The sequence below is a fragment of the Chelon labrosus genome, assembly GCF_963514085.1.
Source record: "Chelon labrosus genome assembly, chromosome: 15".
Taxonomy (NCBI): domain Eukaryota; kingdom Metazoa; phylum Chordata; class Actinopteri; order Mugiliformes; family Mugilidae; genus Chelon; species Chelon labrosus.
In genome coordinates this window covers 24063960-24079113 of record NC_140348.1, presented here as the reverse complement: position 1 = coordinate 24079113, position 15154 = coordinate 24063960, and the positions used below count along the sequence as shown (strand labels likewise).

Sequence of the window (15154 nt, the reverse complement as noted above, 5' to 3'; positions counted from 1 at the left end):
ATGCTAATAAAATAGAGCAAAAGTAATATCAAAAATGCAGCAATATGAGTTGTAAGCATAACTGGGTCATTAATATCCTAGTTAGGAGCAAGAAGCTATGCTCCTGGTGGTAAATGACTTATCAAAACTATGTTATTGGTCTGCCCTAAAGATGATGCCCATATGTATACACACACTATGCAACAAGCTTGTCAGCTGTGCCTGTGGCACTGACTGGGATGTCTATGGACAAGATGCAGCGGCAGCGCAGACCATGGGAGTGACGCATTGCAGGTACAAACACACCAATCAGAGAGCGCGATTTCTTTCGGCTACGTCTTGTGCCCCATCACGGAGTAGCAGAAAGTATTCATACGCCGTAACGCAGACCGCCCGTGATACGCACAAGATTTACAATACAAGCCCAAAAACCGCCACTGCACTCCCACATAATACTTAAAGCTGTGCGCTTGTTTTATTTTGTGCAGTTAGCAGTCTCTTTAAGTGTGTTTTAAGCGATTTAGTAACTGAGGGAAAAGGGAAGTTGGCGGAAGGATATGAAAAGGAGGAGGGGTTTAGGATAGCCGTTAAAGGCGAGTCCAGTTGCCTCCGTCTCAGTGTGTTCATACAGATTGACACTCAGTCGGAGCTCGCTAGGCTTTGGTGCATTAACGGATTTTGTCTTGAACCTTCCGCTGCGTCCACATCGAAATGGTAAGAAAAAAAAGGGGGCGAGATCACAGCTTTATTTATTTTCTTTACAGCCTCGGCCGATTTAACGGCGTTGCCTTGGCTTGTTAGTTCAAAACTGACGACAGTTTAAAAAAGAGGGAGGGGGAAAAAAAATAGTGAGAAAGCTATCGTGAACGACGGTGGCTAATCTGGATCCGACGTTCTAACCGTTGAGGGGTAGCTACCGCAGTGCCGGCCGAATAAATGACAGCTTATGCGTTGCTAGGTAATGCCTGGCCGTTAAACAACACTTGGAACCGGGGAAGGTGTGGTGGTCTGGGTAAACGCGCCTAACGTTGGCAGTAAAGATGAAATTGTGCACGTTACGTCGCTGTTTTTTTTTTGTTTTGTTTTTTTCAAACTAACCGAAGCTGTAAGCTAACGTCCCACCTAGTGCTGGTGCTCTGATTGGAAAGAAGCAGTGTTGTGGTAATTTGGCAAACACTGCGTTGCTTGTGGCGACTGCTGCATTACTCAGTCCTCCTTCTACAAGGTGTGTGGTGTGTGTGTTCTTTTGGGTCTATCTGTGTCTGGGCACACACACACACACACACGGAGCCGCAGCTTGCTAACGTTAGCTCGTCTTAGCTTAACGTTTACCGCCAAATCCTAATTCATTCATTGTGTACGGTTGGAACCGTCGATCGGCTCTAACGTTTGGAGCATCTACAGCCGATCCTGCCATATTTGTTTGTTTTGTCACCTTTACTCTGATGCTTCTGCAAGTTTGATCGCTAACCGGCACGAAAATGCTCCTCGTTTTCGGTATTAATGTCTTGTAAATGTCATAGCCGTTGCAACCCCATACGAGTTGCGCAATATTGTAATTCAATTAAGTTGCCATGGCTTTGAATTCCTCTCAAGAGCTAAAGTTGCTGTGAATTGATTGTAAGATAAACGTGCATATGAATAATCGCTTTGCTTTTTTTTATTTTTATTTTTTTATTTTACAGGCAGATCAGCTGACAGAAGAGCAGATTGCTGGTAAGGCATCCCTCCATTGATCTTCTACCTTTTTTCCTCATAACCCGCAAAGAGGCCTGCTTTTATGGACCCTTGCATCCCCAATGTAGTGGATTTATACTTTTGCCTTTTAAGGCGTTCCACAGGGCGGCCTGCCGGTCATAAAACGGGAATGAAAGAAACGGCTGTTGCTTGCTGGCTCTGGATCGCTGAAGGACTCCCTTGCGGAAAACTTTGCATTTTTTTTTGTGGTTGCCATGTAATAAATGATGTAATCTGGAAGGGTTGTGTGCTCTGGTGAAGGTGCTGGCTGTCGCCGTTTTTTTACATCCTACGCATGACGTGCCCTTTGCCCCTGGGTGTGTGTGATCGTATGGAATGTAAAAAAGAACAATTGCGGTAGCCACTTGGCTTTGGTATGCTGGTATCTTAAGATGTTGTAATGGAAGTCATGCAGGGGGGTGGTTAATGCATCGCTTCCAGTATGTGCTCACACCCTTGCAGTAATGTCTGCATTTAATGTCCTAAAGTTGTAGTGGTTTTGTTACATGCTAATAATATCATGATTAGTGGGTAAGTCCTTGATTTGTTTTGCTGACGGTTGCAGTTTTAGATTTAAAAAAACAGCATGACACAACAAACTGAAGGTTGTAGGATTTTGAAGTGACGTTGGGCTTCAATGGCCTTCCTTAGATTAATCAGACCCTCTGCCCCCCCCCAATATTTCATGCAGTTGATGCAAACGGCAGCAGTTTCCTCATAACAAAAGGGTGTTACCCTGTGTGTGTGTGTGTTTGACCCCTCAAAAGGCAGGGCACGCTGTAGTTTTTATGACGCCGACAAGCTGCTGCATGCCACCACGCGTTGCCCATTGGCCTCATCACTCTGGATGAGTGTGTCATTGTTCGTCGTCCCTCACGGCTGAACCGAACCAACACAGGCTGTCATTTGTTGCTGATGTAGCCCGACTCTGCCCTGCTGTGGTCGCTGCCCTTGTTTAGACAGAAACGACTTCAGTTGGAACTCAAAACAGAGTGGTGCACCAGTATACTGTGGCTGGTTTATAAGTGAAACATGGGTGATGTAATACCCTTCAGAGTAGTGAACTAATTCTTGGTTCGGCTCGGTGTGACTTGAAGAGTGAAAGATTGTACGGCCAGGTGGGCTGATAACGTTTACATGGACCTTTGATCGCGTTATCTTAAGATGATGATTAATAATAAAGTCTTCAGTGTCTTGTTTCTCAATCACTTATACTCTTTGCCACTCATTTGCATATCAAGATGAGTGTGGTTACTCTGGCTTACTAAAGAAGCCGATGTATTTTCTTTTTTTTGCAACCAGAATTCAAGGAGGCATTTTCGCTCTTCGACAAGGATGGAGATGGCACCATCACCACCAAAGAGCTGGGCACAGTCATGCGCTCCCTGGGCCAGAACCCCACAGAGGCAGAGCTGCAAGACATGATCAATGAAGTGGATGCCGATGGTGAGAGATCAGTCTGACTTCAGAACCTGTGAGCCAGGATGTCAGCCCCTCCTGAGTTTTTAAAAAAATTCATACCGGTTTTTTTGGGGTGTCTTCAGGAAATGGAACGATAGACTTCCCAGAGTTCCTGACCATGATGGCCAGGAAGATGAAGGACACAGACAGCGAGGAGGAGATCAGAGAAGCATTCCGTGTCTTTGACAAGGTAAATGCTGCCTGCGCTCTCATACATACTCGCACAGGTTTTTAAAAACTGCTTACTGACTGGCCTCGTTTTCAGGACGGCAACGGATACATCAGTGCTGCTGAGCTGCGCCACGTGATGACAAACCTTGGAGAGAAGCTGACTGACGAGGAGGTGGACGAGATGATCAGAGAAGCAGACATTGATGGAGATGGTCAAGTCAACTATGAAGGTTGGTAGATGTTTTTTAATTGGTTTGTTTTGCTCTTTGAATCCATTGTTAAGATCCAACAATATATACATATTTTTTTTTTTTTTCTCCCCCCACTCTTTTCCCGCAGAGTTCGTACAAATGATGACGGCGAAGTGAAGGCCTTGTACAGATTTCGTATATAAATAATTTGCCTTTTTTTCTTTGTGTAATTTATCTGTAAAATCTTAATAGCCCCCATTCGTCCCCGCCCCCCTCTGCTGTCCAAAGGAACTGCATGTAAACTGCATAGGCTCTTGTCCCCATGTCCCTTTCTTTTGCTGTCATGGTGTCTTGGAGTGACAGAACGGTCAAACAACCAGAAGCCCGTGGAGGCCCCTGGGAGCTGGAGAACTTCGAATTTTCCTGTCTTGTGTGCTCGGGGCCCCTCCACGCATGGCGACATTAGAAACCTGTCAGCTGGTTGTCACTTGGCAACACTGTTGGCATGGAAACAATGTAGAGGAGTTTAAACTCTGCATGGACTACGGACAAAGTATATATGGAAATCTCTCAGCATTGCACTACTGCAAAAAAATGACACGGGTGTATCTCCTAGGTACTCTTACAAACTCTTTTTGTATCTGCTGTTCTATATACCAGAAAATGACTAATCTTACCATGCTTTTTAATGTTTTACTCACTACTTTTACTTTACTTTTGCTTTTCTTTCCTTTTTATTTTTTTTTAATGGCCACTGGTCATGCCTGAAATAATCCATTCCAAGTTGTATATTTTTGTTTTCCAATAAAAGTTACAATCTACCCAGATTTGAAAATTGTCTTGTTTTCTCAATAATGATGGATCCTTGAGTTTGTATGCCCTGTAACAATTCCCTTTTTCTTTTTTTTTTTTTCTTTTTTTTGTATTGAGGATAGGATGCTCCAGTTTTGATAGGATCTTTTCTTTTTCTTGTTGCTTCGAATGCACATGAACTGTTTACCTGATTAAAAGTGTCCCTCCCCCGTTAAATTCCAAACGCACTGAGGAGCATCAGCCAATGCCTCTTAACGTTGAGACGAGCTCAGATCAGACCTGTATTGTCATGAAAATAAAGCACTGAGCGGGATCAAAAGGCTTCTGTTTTGAAGTGCACGCGATGGTACTCGACATTAGAAAAAAAGCCTTGTGCGGTCCAGCTCCCCTACTGACTACATAGGCCATGTGTTGTCTGCTACTGTTGGCGCAGCACCATGTAGAAGCTGACTGCCTCATGTCTTACTCGGCATTTGCCCCCCCCGGTCATGAGGCGCGGGCGATTGAGCGTGCATCAGAAACCATGGTGTAAATAAAGGTGTACCTGTTTTTCTTTTTTTTGTTTTTGTTAATCTGATTGAGTTTGTTACAGTAGCTTGCAGAGATACTAAGTTTGTTATTTTGATGAATGACAAAATAAAGCTCTATTGTGGACCTCTGCTCTGCTTGCTGTGTGGTTTTGTCTGCTTCTAAGTTTGTTCTCGATCTCGTGCGATTATGGGATTAACATTTTTTTTTTGTTTGTGCTGCTCAACCTGACTGTTGGGAGGCGAATGGGCTGGTGTTTCATGGTGCTCCCTTGTGCATACCAAATACACTGAAATAACAAACTTTAGTGAACTTCCAGTGAAGCTGGAAATAAGTTATCATTTCACAAAAAAACCCCGTCACAGTCTACTTACAAAACCTGTTCATTGCACGTGCTGTCTCAGCTGCCACCATTCATGCATACGTTGATGCACATCAGCATTATGATGTCTATCGGTAAACCCTTCCATTTCTGCTTTTATTTTGTTTAGCTTCCTTATACCCTCTCAGGTGACATTCCACATCCTCGTCGAGCAGCACGAACGTGAATGTTTGCCTCCTTTGACACCATGTGCTCTGTGTAGCCTGGCAACAATGCTGGGGGTTGTGCTTTTAGTCCCAGAGCGTGATTTCCTCTTAAATTTTGAGAAAGAGAGCCTGTAAGTGACACCACGCTCCAACCTAACATGCTACAGACACTAAAAAATCTCAGACATCTTTGTAATTTACACCGATTAGGCATAACATGGTCCTGTGGGGGTTGAGGGGCCTCTGTGGATCATCCCACAGATACCTGATCAGTTTGGGATCTAGCGAATTTGGAGGCCAGGTCAACAACTTGTGCTGTTCTTCGAGTTGTTCCTCAAGCTTTTTTGTGTGTGTGTCTGTGTCAGGCTGCATCTTGCTGGGGATGGCTGCTGCCATCAAGGAGTGTCATTGCTATGGGGTGGGGGTGCCTGGTCTGGTCTAGGTGGGTGCTACATGTCTAAGTAACATCCACACCAATGAATGCCAGGTCCAAAAGTTTCCCAGCAGAACACTGAATTGTCACAAGATGGTCGATGCTATTTACTTTCTCCTGTCAGTGGTTCTAATGTTGTGGCTGATCGGTGTATGTTCTAATCAGTGTCACATTATTCCTCCAAATATTATATCATGGCTACAGACTGAGTACAGTTCTTGGCGCTTGCTTACCACTGTGTCTTAAGTCTCAGTCAAACTGGTCGGTGAGTCTAAATATAGCCCTCTACCAGGCCAGCTTGTTTAAAAATTGATCGCTAGTGGAGTCGCTGCTATAGTAACAGCCATAGTTTTAATGGCGGTCAGGTGACACCGGATCTCCTGTTAAACAGACGGTGAATGACAGTGAGTAAAGAGCACGACCACATGAAAAACAAGGCCGTCTCCAAAGTCGGCCGTGCCATGCCCAGGGGCGACATCAGAACAGGGAAGGTAAGGCTTTATCTTAGAGCCCTTGTATCTGTTTATGGTTGATGAGAGTCATCACGGCGGAAACAATCTCTTGTGTCTTGTTCATATCTGCAGGGTGATGACAGGCTGGACCTGTGTAGCCGGGGGAGCTGGTGGCTGGGATCGCTGAGAGTAGGTGTCGTTACTGCAGTGTGGTTTCACAGCCTGTCTGTGGAGAAGTGGCTGTGGCATTGCAAACACTTACAACTGGTTTGTCAATTTGAAGTGGCCCATGGGCTCATGCAAGGTCGGATCACCAACTGGGCAAAGCAGCCATGTACACATTCATGTTTCCTCCGAATCATTTGCTTATAATACATAATTAGATCAGCTGTGCAATGGAGAGAAATGTCTTGTATCTTGTAGCCTTGAGGTATGCAGGTAACCATGCAGGTTTCAAGACCGGTTACAGTTTACAGTGAAGCTCCAATGCCGCATTAGTATGCTTAAATTAAAGTTCTTCCTTATCATTCAGGTGTCAAGTAATTATGACACAGAATTCCTAAGGCAAGATAGTATTATTCCATTACAGAACGGCATTTTGGGGTTAAACGGGTAAACAATGACCAAAACTGTTAATTGCTGTTGTTTCTCAGCACTAACCCATAAACTTACCCCATGGTGAAGTACAAAGGTGAGGTAATCCAGAATGTTGTTAGTGGGGGCCTTTGGGTCCTATGGGTTGAGGGGGAGAGGCCTCAGATACTTGATCAGTTTGGAATGTAGTAAATTTGGAGGCCAGGTCAACACCTTGTGCTGTACTTCATGTTTTTTTGAGTAGTTCCTAAAGCGTTTTTGTGTGTGTGCCACCAAGGAGTGTCATTGCTATGGGGTGGAGGTGCCTGGTCTGGTCTAGGTAGTTGGTACATGTCTAAGTAACATCCACACCAATGAATGTCAGGTCCAAAAGTTTCCCAGCAGAACACTGAATTGTCAGAAAGTCATCCAGGTTATATCCAAAAACTCTAAAGAAAGGCAACTGGACTTGTAGAGTTTCTTGAAGACGTTTCATCTGAGTAGCGTCTTCAGTTCTAAAAGACACATCTTTGGGTGAAACCCATTAGTAAAGCTAGTTTCTGATGGGTAACCCCAACCCCAACTCCCCACCAGTCCATGGATGAGTGGCAAAACGTCTTGGTCACAGATTCCCTAAACTTCTCACCCTCTTCCAGGATACCCCCGTCCCAGGCGTCTATCACATCAGAGACTTCATCGAGGAAGCTGAGCTGAACCCCGTGAGAAAGACCTATGGGTTCAAAGGTGTGGGCAGGAGACCTCAGACTCTGGGTGTGCGCAAGGGGGACCTGCTGCTTCCCGGTGCGTATGACTACACCGACTCCACACAGGAGGTCCTGATGCGCCACGCGTCCTACTCTTTCAAAGCCTGCCCGCGATCCAGCAGTGTCACCCTGGGAGTCAGAGATAAGGTGCTGTTCAAACATGACCTCCACTGATCTTGTTGGCATACAGAAAAAAAAAAAGCTCACCCTTTGTTTTAGCCGCTTTTCTGAATATTAGGTAGCACTCGTATGAAAATTTAGACCACTAGTAGTGATAGTGTGCATTGTTGTATTGGGTGCATGGATATGCCTAAAAAGGTACAGTCCATGCACATGATGGACGCCAATGCTTGCAAACTATTGCTTCCTTCAAATGGGGTTGTGTTTACCATGTCCACAAGAAAATTGGGGTTCACAAGCAACCCCAGATCATAGCACTGCCCCCTCTGGGTTCAGCAACATTATGTTCCCAAAGAATGAGGTCAGCTGACTACCTGAATATACTGAATGACCAGGTTATTCCATCAATGGATTTTTTCTTCCCTGATGTTCACGGGCATATTCCAAGATGACAATGCCAGAATTCATGGGGCTCAGATTGTGAAAGAGTGGTTCAGGGAGCATGAGACATAATTTTCACACATGGATTGGCCACCACAGAGTCCAGACCTTCACCCCATTGAGAATCTTTGGGATGTGCTGGAGAAGGCTTTGTGCAGTGGTCAGACTCTCCCATCATCAATACAAGATCTTGGTGAAAAATGAATGAAACACTGGATGTAAATACATCTTGCAACATTGCAGAAGCTTATCGAAACAATGACACAATGAATGTGTGTTGTAATCAAAGCTAAAGACGGTCCAATGAAATATTAGAGTGCGTGACCTTTTCTGTTGGTGGTGACTTTTTTTTGGGGGGGGGGGCAGGCAGTGTAGATGACAACAGTTGCCTAGAAACAGTCTTTATACAGTCCACGTTACCACTTCAGCGTCAAAAATTTCATGACACAACTTCCCGTGTCGCTACCACAAGCTCACAAGTTTCACATGAAAGCAGCATATTTGAGTAACTGAGAGATGGGGGTTGTGACTGAAAGGTTGGATATAAGAAACAAGGAGCATATTGTTTTTTGTTAATGGTATCCACAGAATATCTTTAGGTGTTAAGCTTAATAGCGGAGTGCATCTTAATCATACACAAACTTTTCAGGAGTTTTAGCAAAGACAAGGACATAACGCAACTAATAACTTCCTGGCTGTACTATGCTAAACGCGCAGACATTGTGAGATTGATTGTGTAACTCTTGGAAAGTGCACGTCACAAAATGTTCAACTATTTAACTTTCGGCATGCAGAAAGCAAGATGCTATGTGTGCAAAGTCGAAAAGACATTGTTTTATTTATCTGTTGATGGTTGAAAGTTAGCAGTCCATGTTAAATCTATAGGTATTACATGAAGAGCGTATAATGTGGTAGAAAAGTATTACAAAGAATGTATAAAAAATACAAGAATACATGTATATATACATTGATCAGGCGTAACATTATGACCACCTTCCTAATATTGTGTAGGTCTCTCTTGTGCCTCCAAAACAGTTGTGACTCATCAGAAAATTTACATAGGCCTTCTGAGGGTGTCCTGTGGTGTTTGGCAACAGGATGTTGTTAGTGGGGGGGTCTTTGAGGGGAGGGCCCTCTGTGGATCATCCCACAGATCAATTTGGGATCTAGTGAATTTGGAGGCCAGGTCAACACCTTGTGCTGTTCTTCATGTTTCTTTGAGTTGTTCCTAAAGCATTTTTGTGTGTGTGCCTGTGTCAGGCTGCATCCTGCTGGGGATGGTGTCATTGCTATGGGGTGGGGGTGTCTGGTCTGGTCTAGGTGGGTGCTACATGTCTAAGTAACATCCACACCAATGAATGTCAGGTCCAAAAGTTTCCCAGCAGAACACTGAGTTGTCACAAGATGGTCAATGTTATCCAGTTCACCTGTCAGTGGTCATAATGTTGTGCCTGATCGGTGTATGCATAGGCAATAATACAGATCTGAAAATATGGGGCAATATAAAATGCATAAAGATCGTATATACTATATAAGTATATAAAAATATGAGTCAAGTAGGACATGTACAATAAGTGTAAATGTACAATATATACTTTATCTGATATAGAGTTAAATATATATACCTCTACTCTTGCAGTCCTGTAATTTATTCAAACAATATTTATTAACCATTCTATGCTGACAGATCATTAGGATATACGGCGTCTTGTTATCGTCAGTATTTTGTCTTTAAGATGCACCAGCATCAGACTCAGTGAAAACAAAGGATGTGCTGGAAACAAAAGCCTTCTGTTGGGGGTACAACACAGCAGCCAAAGAAAACAAAGTCACGGTGACACTGTTGTGTATTTTTAAACACTTCTTTGTCTTTATTCCCTCTGCCAGTACGTAAACACCTCGCCGTGCGACTACAATGTGACAGCAAAGCCGGTGGAGAAGATTCCCTGCAAGTAAGCTCTCGACAAACAGCCTCTCAGATCACAGCGCGGCAGACAACCCGTGAATCATCCCTTGATCGCGGAGTCCTTCCTCCTCATCAGACTCTTCTTCTCTCTCTCTCTCTTTCTCTGATCTCCTCGAAGCTCAAAGATGGCGGAGCAATAACCAACCTGCTCTCGAATTCTCTCTGCCTCTGATCATGCGTGGCCTTATTCTTTTCTTCTCTCACTCTTCCCTTCATTATTCCTTTGTCTCTCTCTCTCTCTCTCTCTCTTTCTCTCTCTAGCTTTCTTTCTTATTTTAACAGCTAACCCCCCTCTCCTCTCCTCCTCTTGCAGGCATGTGATGTTTCGGTCTACTGTGCCGCGGATCAGCTTTCCACCTGTAAGTATCTGGTCACCAAGAGCAGTTATTAAGACCATTCAGTCTTTCCACTGCCCACAAAAAGGCTTGATTACAATAGACTTTGAACAGGTTTTGGTTACAAGCTTGCGACCTAATGTGTGTGTGCTCTACATGAGCTGGTTATGACAACCACAAGGGTCAAGGAAAGCCGATCCCACGGGCTGTCCGATTGTATCATTTGCCCCATTTGAGGGCCTTTTTATGGCGCGGCTCTGGCTGAGCAGTCCGCTTTGGTTCGTATTGCAGGGAGCCGCAGCCTTAGCTCCGTGTCCATGCTGGTAGCTGATGGATATTTGAGCTGTGCTGGCAGCTGCTGAGTGTTGACAGAGAAGGAAAGGCGCTAAGAAATCCCGAGGGTGTTATTACTGCAGAGTTGGGAGCACTTTTCTGCAGTTAGTGGTGTCACAGCGACTCGAAGACACGTTTTTTTTTGCTAAAGGTTAAGCAGCCGCACGCGTCCTGCAGCAAAGTTAAATGAGAGCGTAGATAATTCAGACAGCTGACGTGGCGGACGTGAGACTAATGGATCAAAGTTGAGGCGTCTTAATCGTTCACTCGGCTATCTCAGTCTTGGTCCTGAGATGGGACAAAAAAATTCGATTCATCCGAGCCTCTTAGCTCTAAATTCAACACTAAAAAAGCAAACACCCAGAGAGCCGAAGATGTTTGGGAAAACAACAAAAATGACACATATTTCCCCCCTTTTCCCCTGATCTGACTTAATTTCTGCATCCCGGGGCGAACGTGTGTCCTAGATTTACACGTTGTCCTTTTTTTTTTTCAATATCGACTGAACGCGCCGCTCCGAAGGAATAAATCCTCCCTTGAGATTCGAGCCCGTTCGAATTAAAGTCAAAATCCCCGATGTTTTCATATAAATAACTGTCCCGCTCTTTATTGCCGGATCACAAAAGTAAGTCACCCTACACACCGATCAGGCATAACATTATGACCACCTTCCTAATATCATGTAGGTCTCCCTTGTGCCTCCGAAACAGTTCATCAGAGAATGGACATGGGCCTTCTGAGGGTGTCCTGTGGTGTCTGGCAACAAAATGTTGTTAGTGGGGGACCTTTGGGTCCTGTGGGTTCAGGGGAGGGGCCAAGTATCTGTGGATCATCCCAGAGATACTTGATCAGTTTGGGATCTAGTGAATTTAGAGGCCAGGTCAACACCTTGTGCTGTTCTTCATGTTTTTTGAGTTATTCCTAAATCCCGGGATGGAGATGGCTGCTGCCATCAAGGAGTGTCATTGCTATGGGGTGGGAGTGCGTGGTTTGGTATAGGTGGGTGCTACGTGTTTAAGTAACATCCACACCAATAAATGCCAAGTCCAAAAAGTTTCCCAGCAGAACACTGAATTGTCACAAGATGGTCAATGTCATTCACTTCTCCTGTCGGTGGTTTTAATGTTGTGGCTGATCGGTGTACGTATATGCAGTCTAAATCTTGATCTTTTCATCTGATCAAAATAGCCTCAATCAACTCAAGAACACACTGCATATATGTGAATTCACGTTATAATTGTAAAAATTGCATCCGGCTGCACCAAAACAAATTTAAATAGAAAGAAAGAACCAGGCTGAAGTTTAGAAGTCTTGCAGACGTACAGAGCGTGTGCCAGTTACCTACAGTATGCCACCCAGGAGAAGATTTCTAACATGCTGTAGGAAAGTAGGCCAGGCGCTTAGACTCTAAGGCTCAAACACACTTGCACACACACAAATTTCACTGCTGTCTGCCGACTCTTCTGAAATATACCTGCATTAGCACCTCTGGGATGCATCAGGCAGTGTGGCCGGGTGGGGGGTGGGTTTGGGGGGTTGCAGGGGATCAAGTGAACTGGCAACTGGAATCAAATGGTATGCAATGATATTAGCCAATCCCTCCAAGGAGCAGAAAAAGAGGAAAAGATGCCATCCTGCCTCCCTCTGTCAGAGCCAGCGAGTGACTGAAGATGAAAGCCTGGTCCTGTGTTCAGGGACAGGGTGAGAGTTTTATGTCTGGGGAGGAGGGTGCAGGGAGGGGGCCGATGCTATTTCTGCGCGGCACGCCGCTGGTGATGACCAGTATGTGTGTTAGTGGGTGAGCGGAAAGGAGAAGTGAAAGGCAAGGAGAGGGAGAGAGGCAAAGACACTGAATGACTTTTGACAATCCAGTCCTAAACTGTAGCTCTGCTGGCAAGGGTTAAGAGGACATGGGAGAAATGATATATTGACTTCTCTTAAAACTGAGAATTTGAAACCCCAGAATAGATGTGGTGTGCATTGTTCCATCGTTCACATGGCTGGACCGTCACCAACAGGTTTTCATGAGCAATATGCCCTAGAGACAAAGAATAAATGTCTTATTTTGCCCAAACATGTTAGCCGTCATGATGTAGAGTAGGTGAATTTACAGTAACACCAGCCTCAGGACATGTTTCCACCATCATACCTGCAGCAGTTTGACTGAACACTAGTTCTAGCTTGTTGTTATTGGTCCGTGAGAGCACAACCATGTTCTTCATATGGAGTTTGAATTATTTAGACTAACATATAGTTGGTGCACAGCGGTTATCTGTTATTCTCTGTCTGTGCCTGCGTGGGCTCCTCCCACAGTCCAAAGACATGCTTCTTAGGGTGATTCTAAAATGGCCGTGGTGTGTTAGCCTCGTGACGGACTGGCCCAGTGACAGCTGCTTCAGCAGTAATAGATAATGGATGGATGAACGTGGTGTTAGCTGTGTAAAGTTCTTTTAGTTGGTTTCTAATGTCTTTAACTGCCCTTAAACATCCTATCATGTTAGCTCGTTGACTATGTCTGCTTCAGTAACACAAACCAGAAGGAAGAAGCTGCATGTTACTGCTAACTGACACTATAATAGAATACAATGCTGAAAAAAAGTTAAATTAGGTTGAGAAAATATACTATATACACAATCAACCACAACATTATGACATTAGGAGAAGTGAATAACATTAACCATTTAATGACAGTTCAGTGTTCTGCTGGGAAACTTTTGGACCTGGCATTCATTGGTGTGGACGTTACTTAGACATGTACCCCCCACCTAGACCAGACCAGGCACCCCCACCCCATAGCAATGACACTCCTTGATGGCAGCAGCCATCCCCAGCAGGATGTACCTTGACACAGGCACACACACAAAAACACTTTAGGAACAATTAAAAAAAACATGAAGAACAGCACAAGGTGTTGACCTGGCCTCCAAATTCACTAGATCCCAAACTGATCAAGTATCTGTGGGATGATCCACAGAGGCCCCTCCCCTCAAAGGCCCCCACTAACAACATTTTGTTGCCAGACACCACAGGACACCCTCAGAAGGCACATGTCCATTCTCTGATGAGTTGTAAAGCGATGCTATTTGTCTCAGAAGCATTTTCCGAGACATTATCACCTTATATCACTCAGTAAATCTGCAATTTCTTACCATCTCAGAAAGAGGGACCTGCTCCGTGCCACTACAACCTACAGACCCGTCCAGCTAAAGGCATCACGTCCTGCTTCAGATCCACACTGCCCCGGCTCCACTGTGTGCCCTCAGTGAGTCCTCTTACATGCTCTCTATATATACATCTATACATATTATCACTAATTTAGGACTATGAACTTATCTTCTATATGAGCTTAGCTACAAAAGCAAGGAAAAAGGTATTATACGCACCCTTTAATGATCTTATCGTGGTTCTGATGGAAATCCGTCTAATTTTAAAGAGATTAGTCATGACTTGGATAATTCTTGGAAGAAAATGGAACAGTTATGTAACAGGATCCAGTAAAGAAAGCAGCAGTCATATAGATAAGCAAAGACGTCCGGTGGTTTCACCATTTAAAGACATATTCTGTTAATTATTTATATATGACTGGTAATCTTGGAGTCTGGTAGAAACTAAATTAAAAGCCGAGGCTTGGCTAAGGGTCACGGAAATGAGGAAAACAAAAAAATGTCTTGTCTGTGTTTTCCACAGGAAACCCCAGGCCCCGGGTCCTATGAACCTTACTGGAAGCTGTATGAACACAGAGGTGGTGGGACCATATTTTAGACATCCTCTATGGACTCCATAACCCTTATTTATGAAGTAACAGTAAAAACTACACAAACGACCCTAAAGCTTCTAGTCTTTCATTACTTGGATCAGAGTATACCTGCATGTTTGTGAAGGACTTTGTGGTCTGCCAACAACCACACTCATTGTGCTCAAATTGCTGCAGCGACGCCGGCCAGGGAAGCAGAATGATCTTATCAGCAACAAAGGGTACTTCATTCCACTTAACTGCATGTTCCTGGTATTGCTCCGTCCCTTCATCTCTCCCTTCTCCTTCTCTTTCTCCTCTCTCCCCTTCTTTGTTGGCAGTCAGGCAGCTTCGCCTTCCTACTATCTCTGCCCTGCGATGCACTCAGGAGGAGGAATGCTGCTCAGCCATGCGTCACATGCACATAGCTTAGTGTGGCATGCTGCACCCTCAGATAACACATTCAGTATTAGGGGCCAAGGCGATGGCACACAATAAAATAGCTATTCTTATCGCTACCTACTCCCCGTGCCTCATTCCTTCGACAACACAAACAAGCCCGGCGGATGATGTCAGGACACGGCAGAGATAGGAAT

At 44.5% G+C, this 15154-nt stretch overlaps 2 protein-coding genes across 2 annotated transcripts; both read left to right on the top strand.

Annotated features, from left to right (window-relative positions):
* The first annotated feature begins 586 nt into the window (after positions 1-586).
* calm2a (calmodulin 2a (phosphorylase kinase, delta)) lies at positions 587-5011 on the top strand. Its single transcript, XM_084561998.1, has 6 exons — positions 587-693; positions 1665-1695; positions 3019-3162; positions 3261-3367; positions 3443-3578; positions 3688-5011. Exons 1-6 carry the CDS (start codon positions 691-693, stop codon positions 3714-3716), a joined length of 450 nt encoding a protein of 149 aa, XP_084418124.1. The 5' UTR covers positions 587-690; the 3' UTR covers positions 3717-5011.
* A 1255-nt stretch (positions 5012-6266) lies between these two features.
* On the top strand, positions 6267-15147 carry stpg4 (sperm-tail PG-rich repeat containing 4; the record flags this gene model as incomplete). Its single annotated transcript, XM_084562515.1, has 7 exons — positions 6267-6332; positions 6426-6482; positions 7523-7777; positions 10079-10143; positions 10471-10516; positions 13983-14087; positions 14513-15147. The coding sequence occupies 7 exons, from the start codon at positions 6267-6269 to the stop codon at positions 14585-14587; spliced, it is 669 nt and encodes a 222-aa protein (XP_084418641.1). The 3' UTR covers positions 14588-15147.
* Positions 15148-15154: the final 7 nt, after the last annotated feature.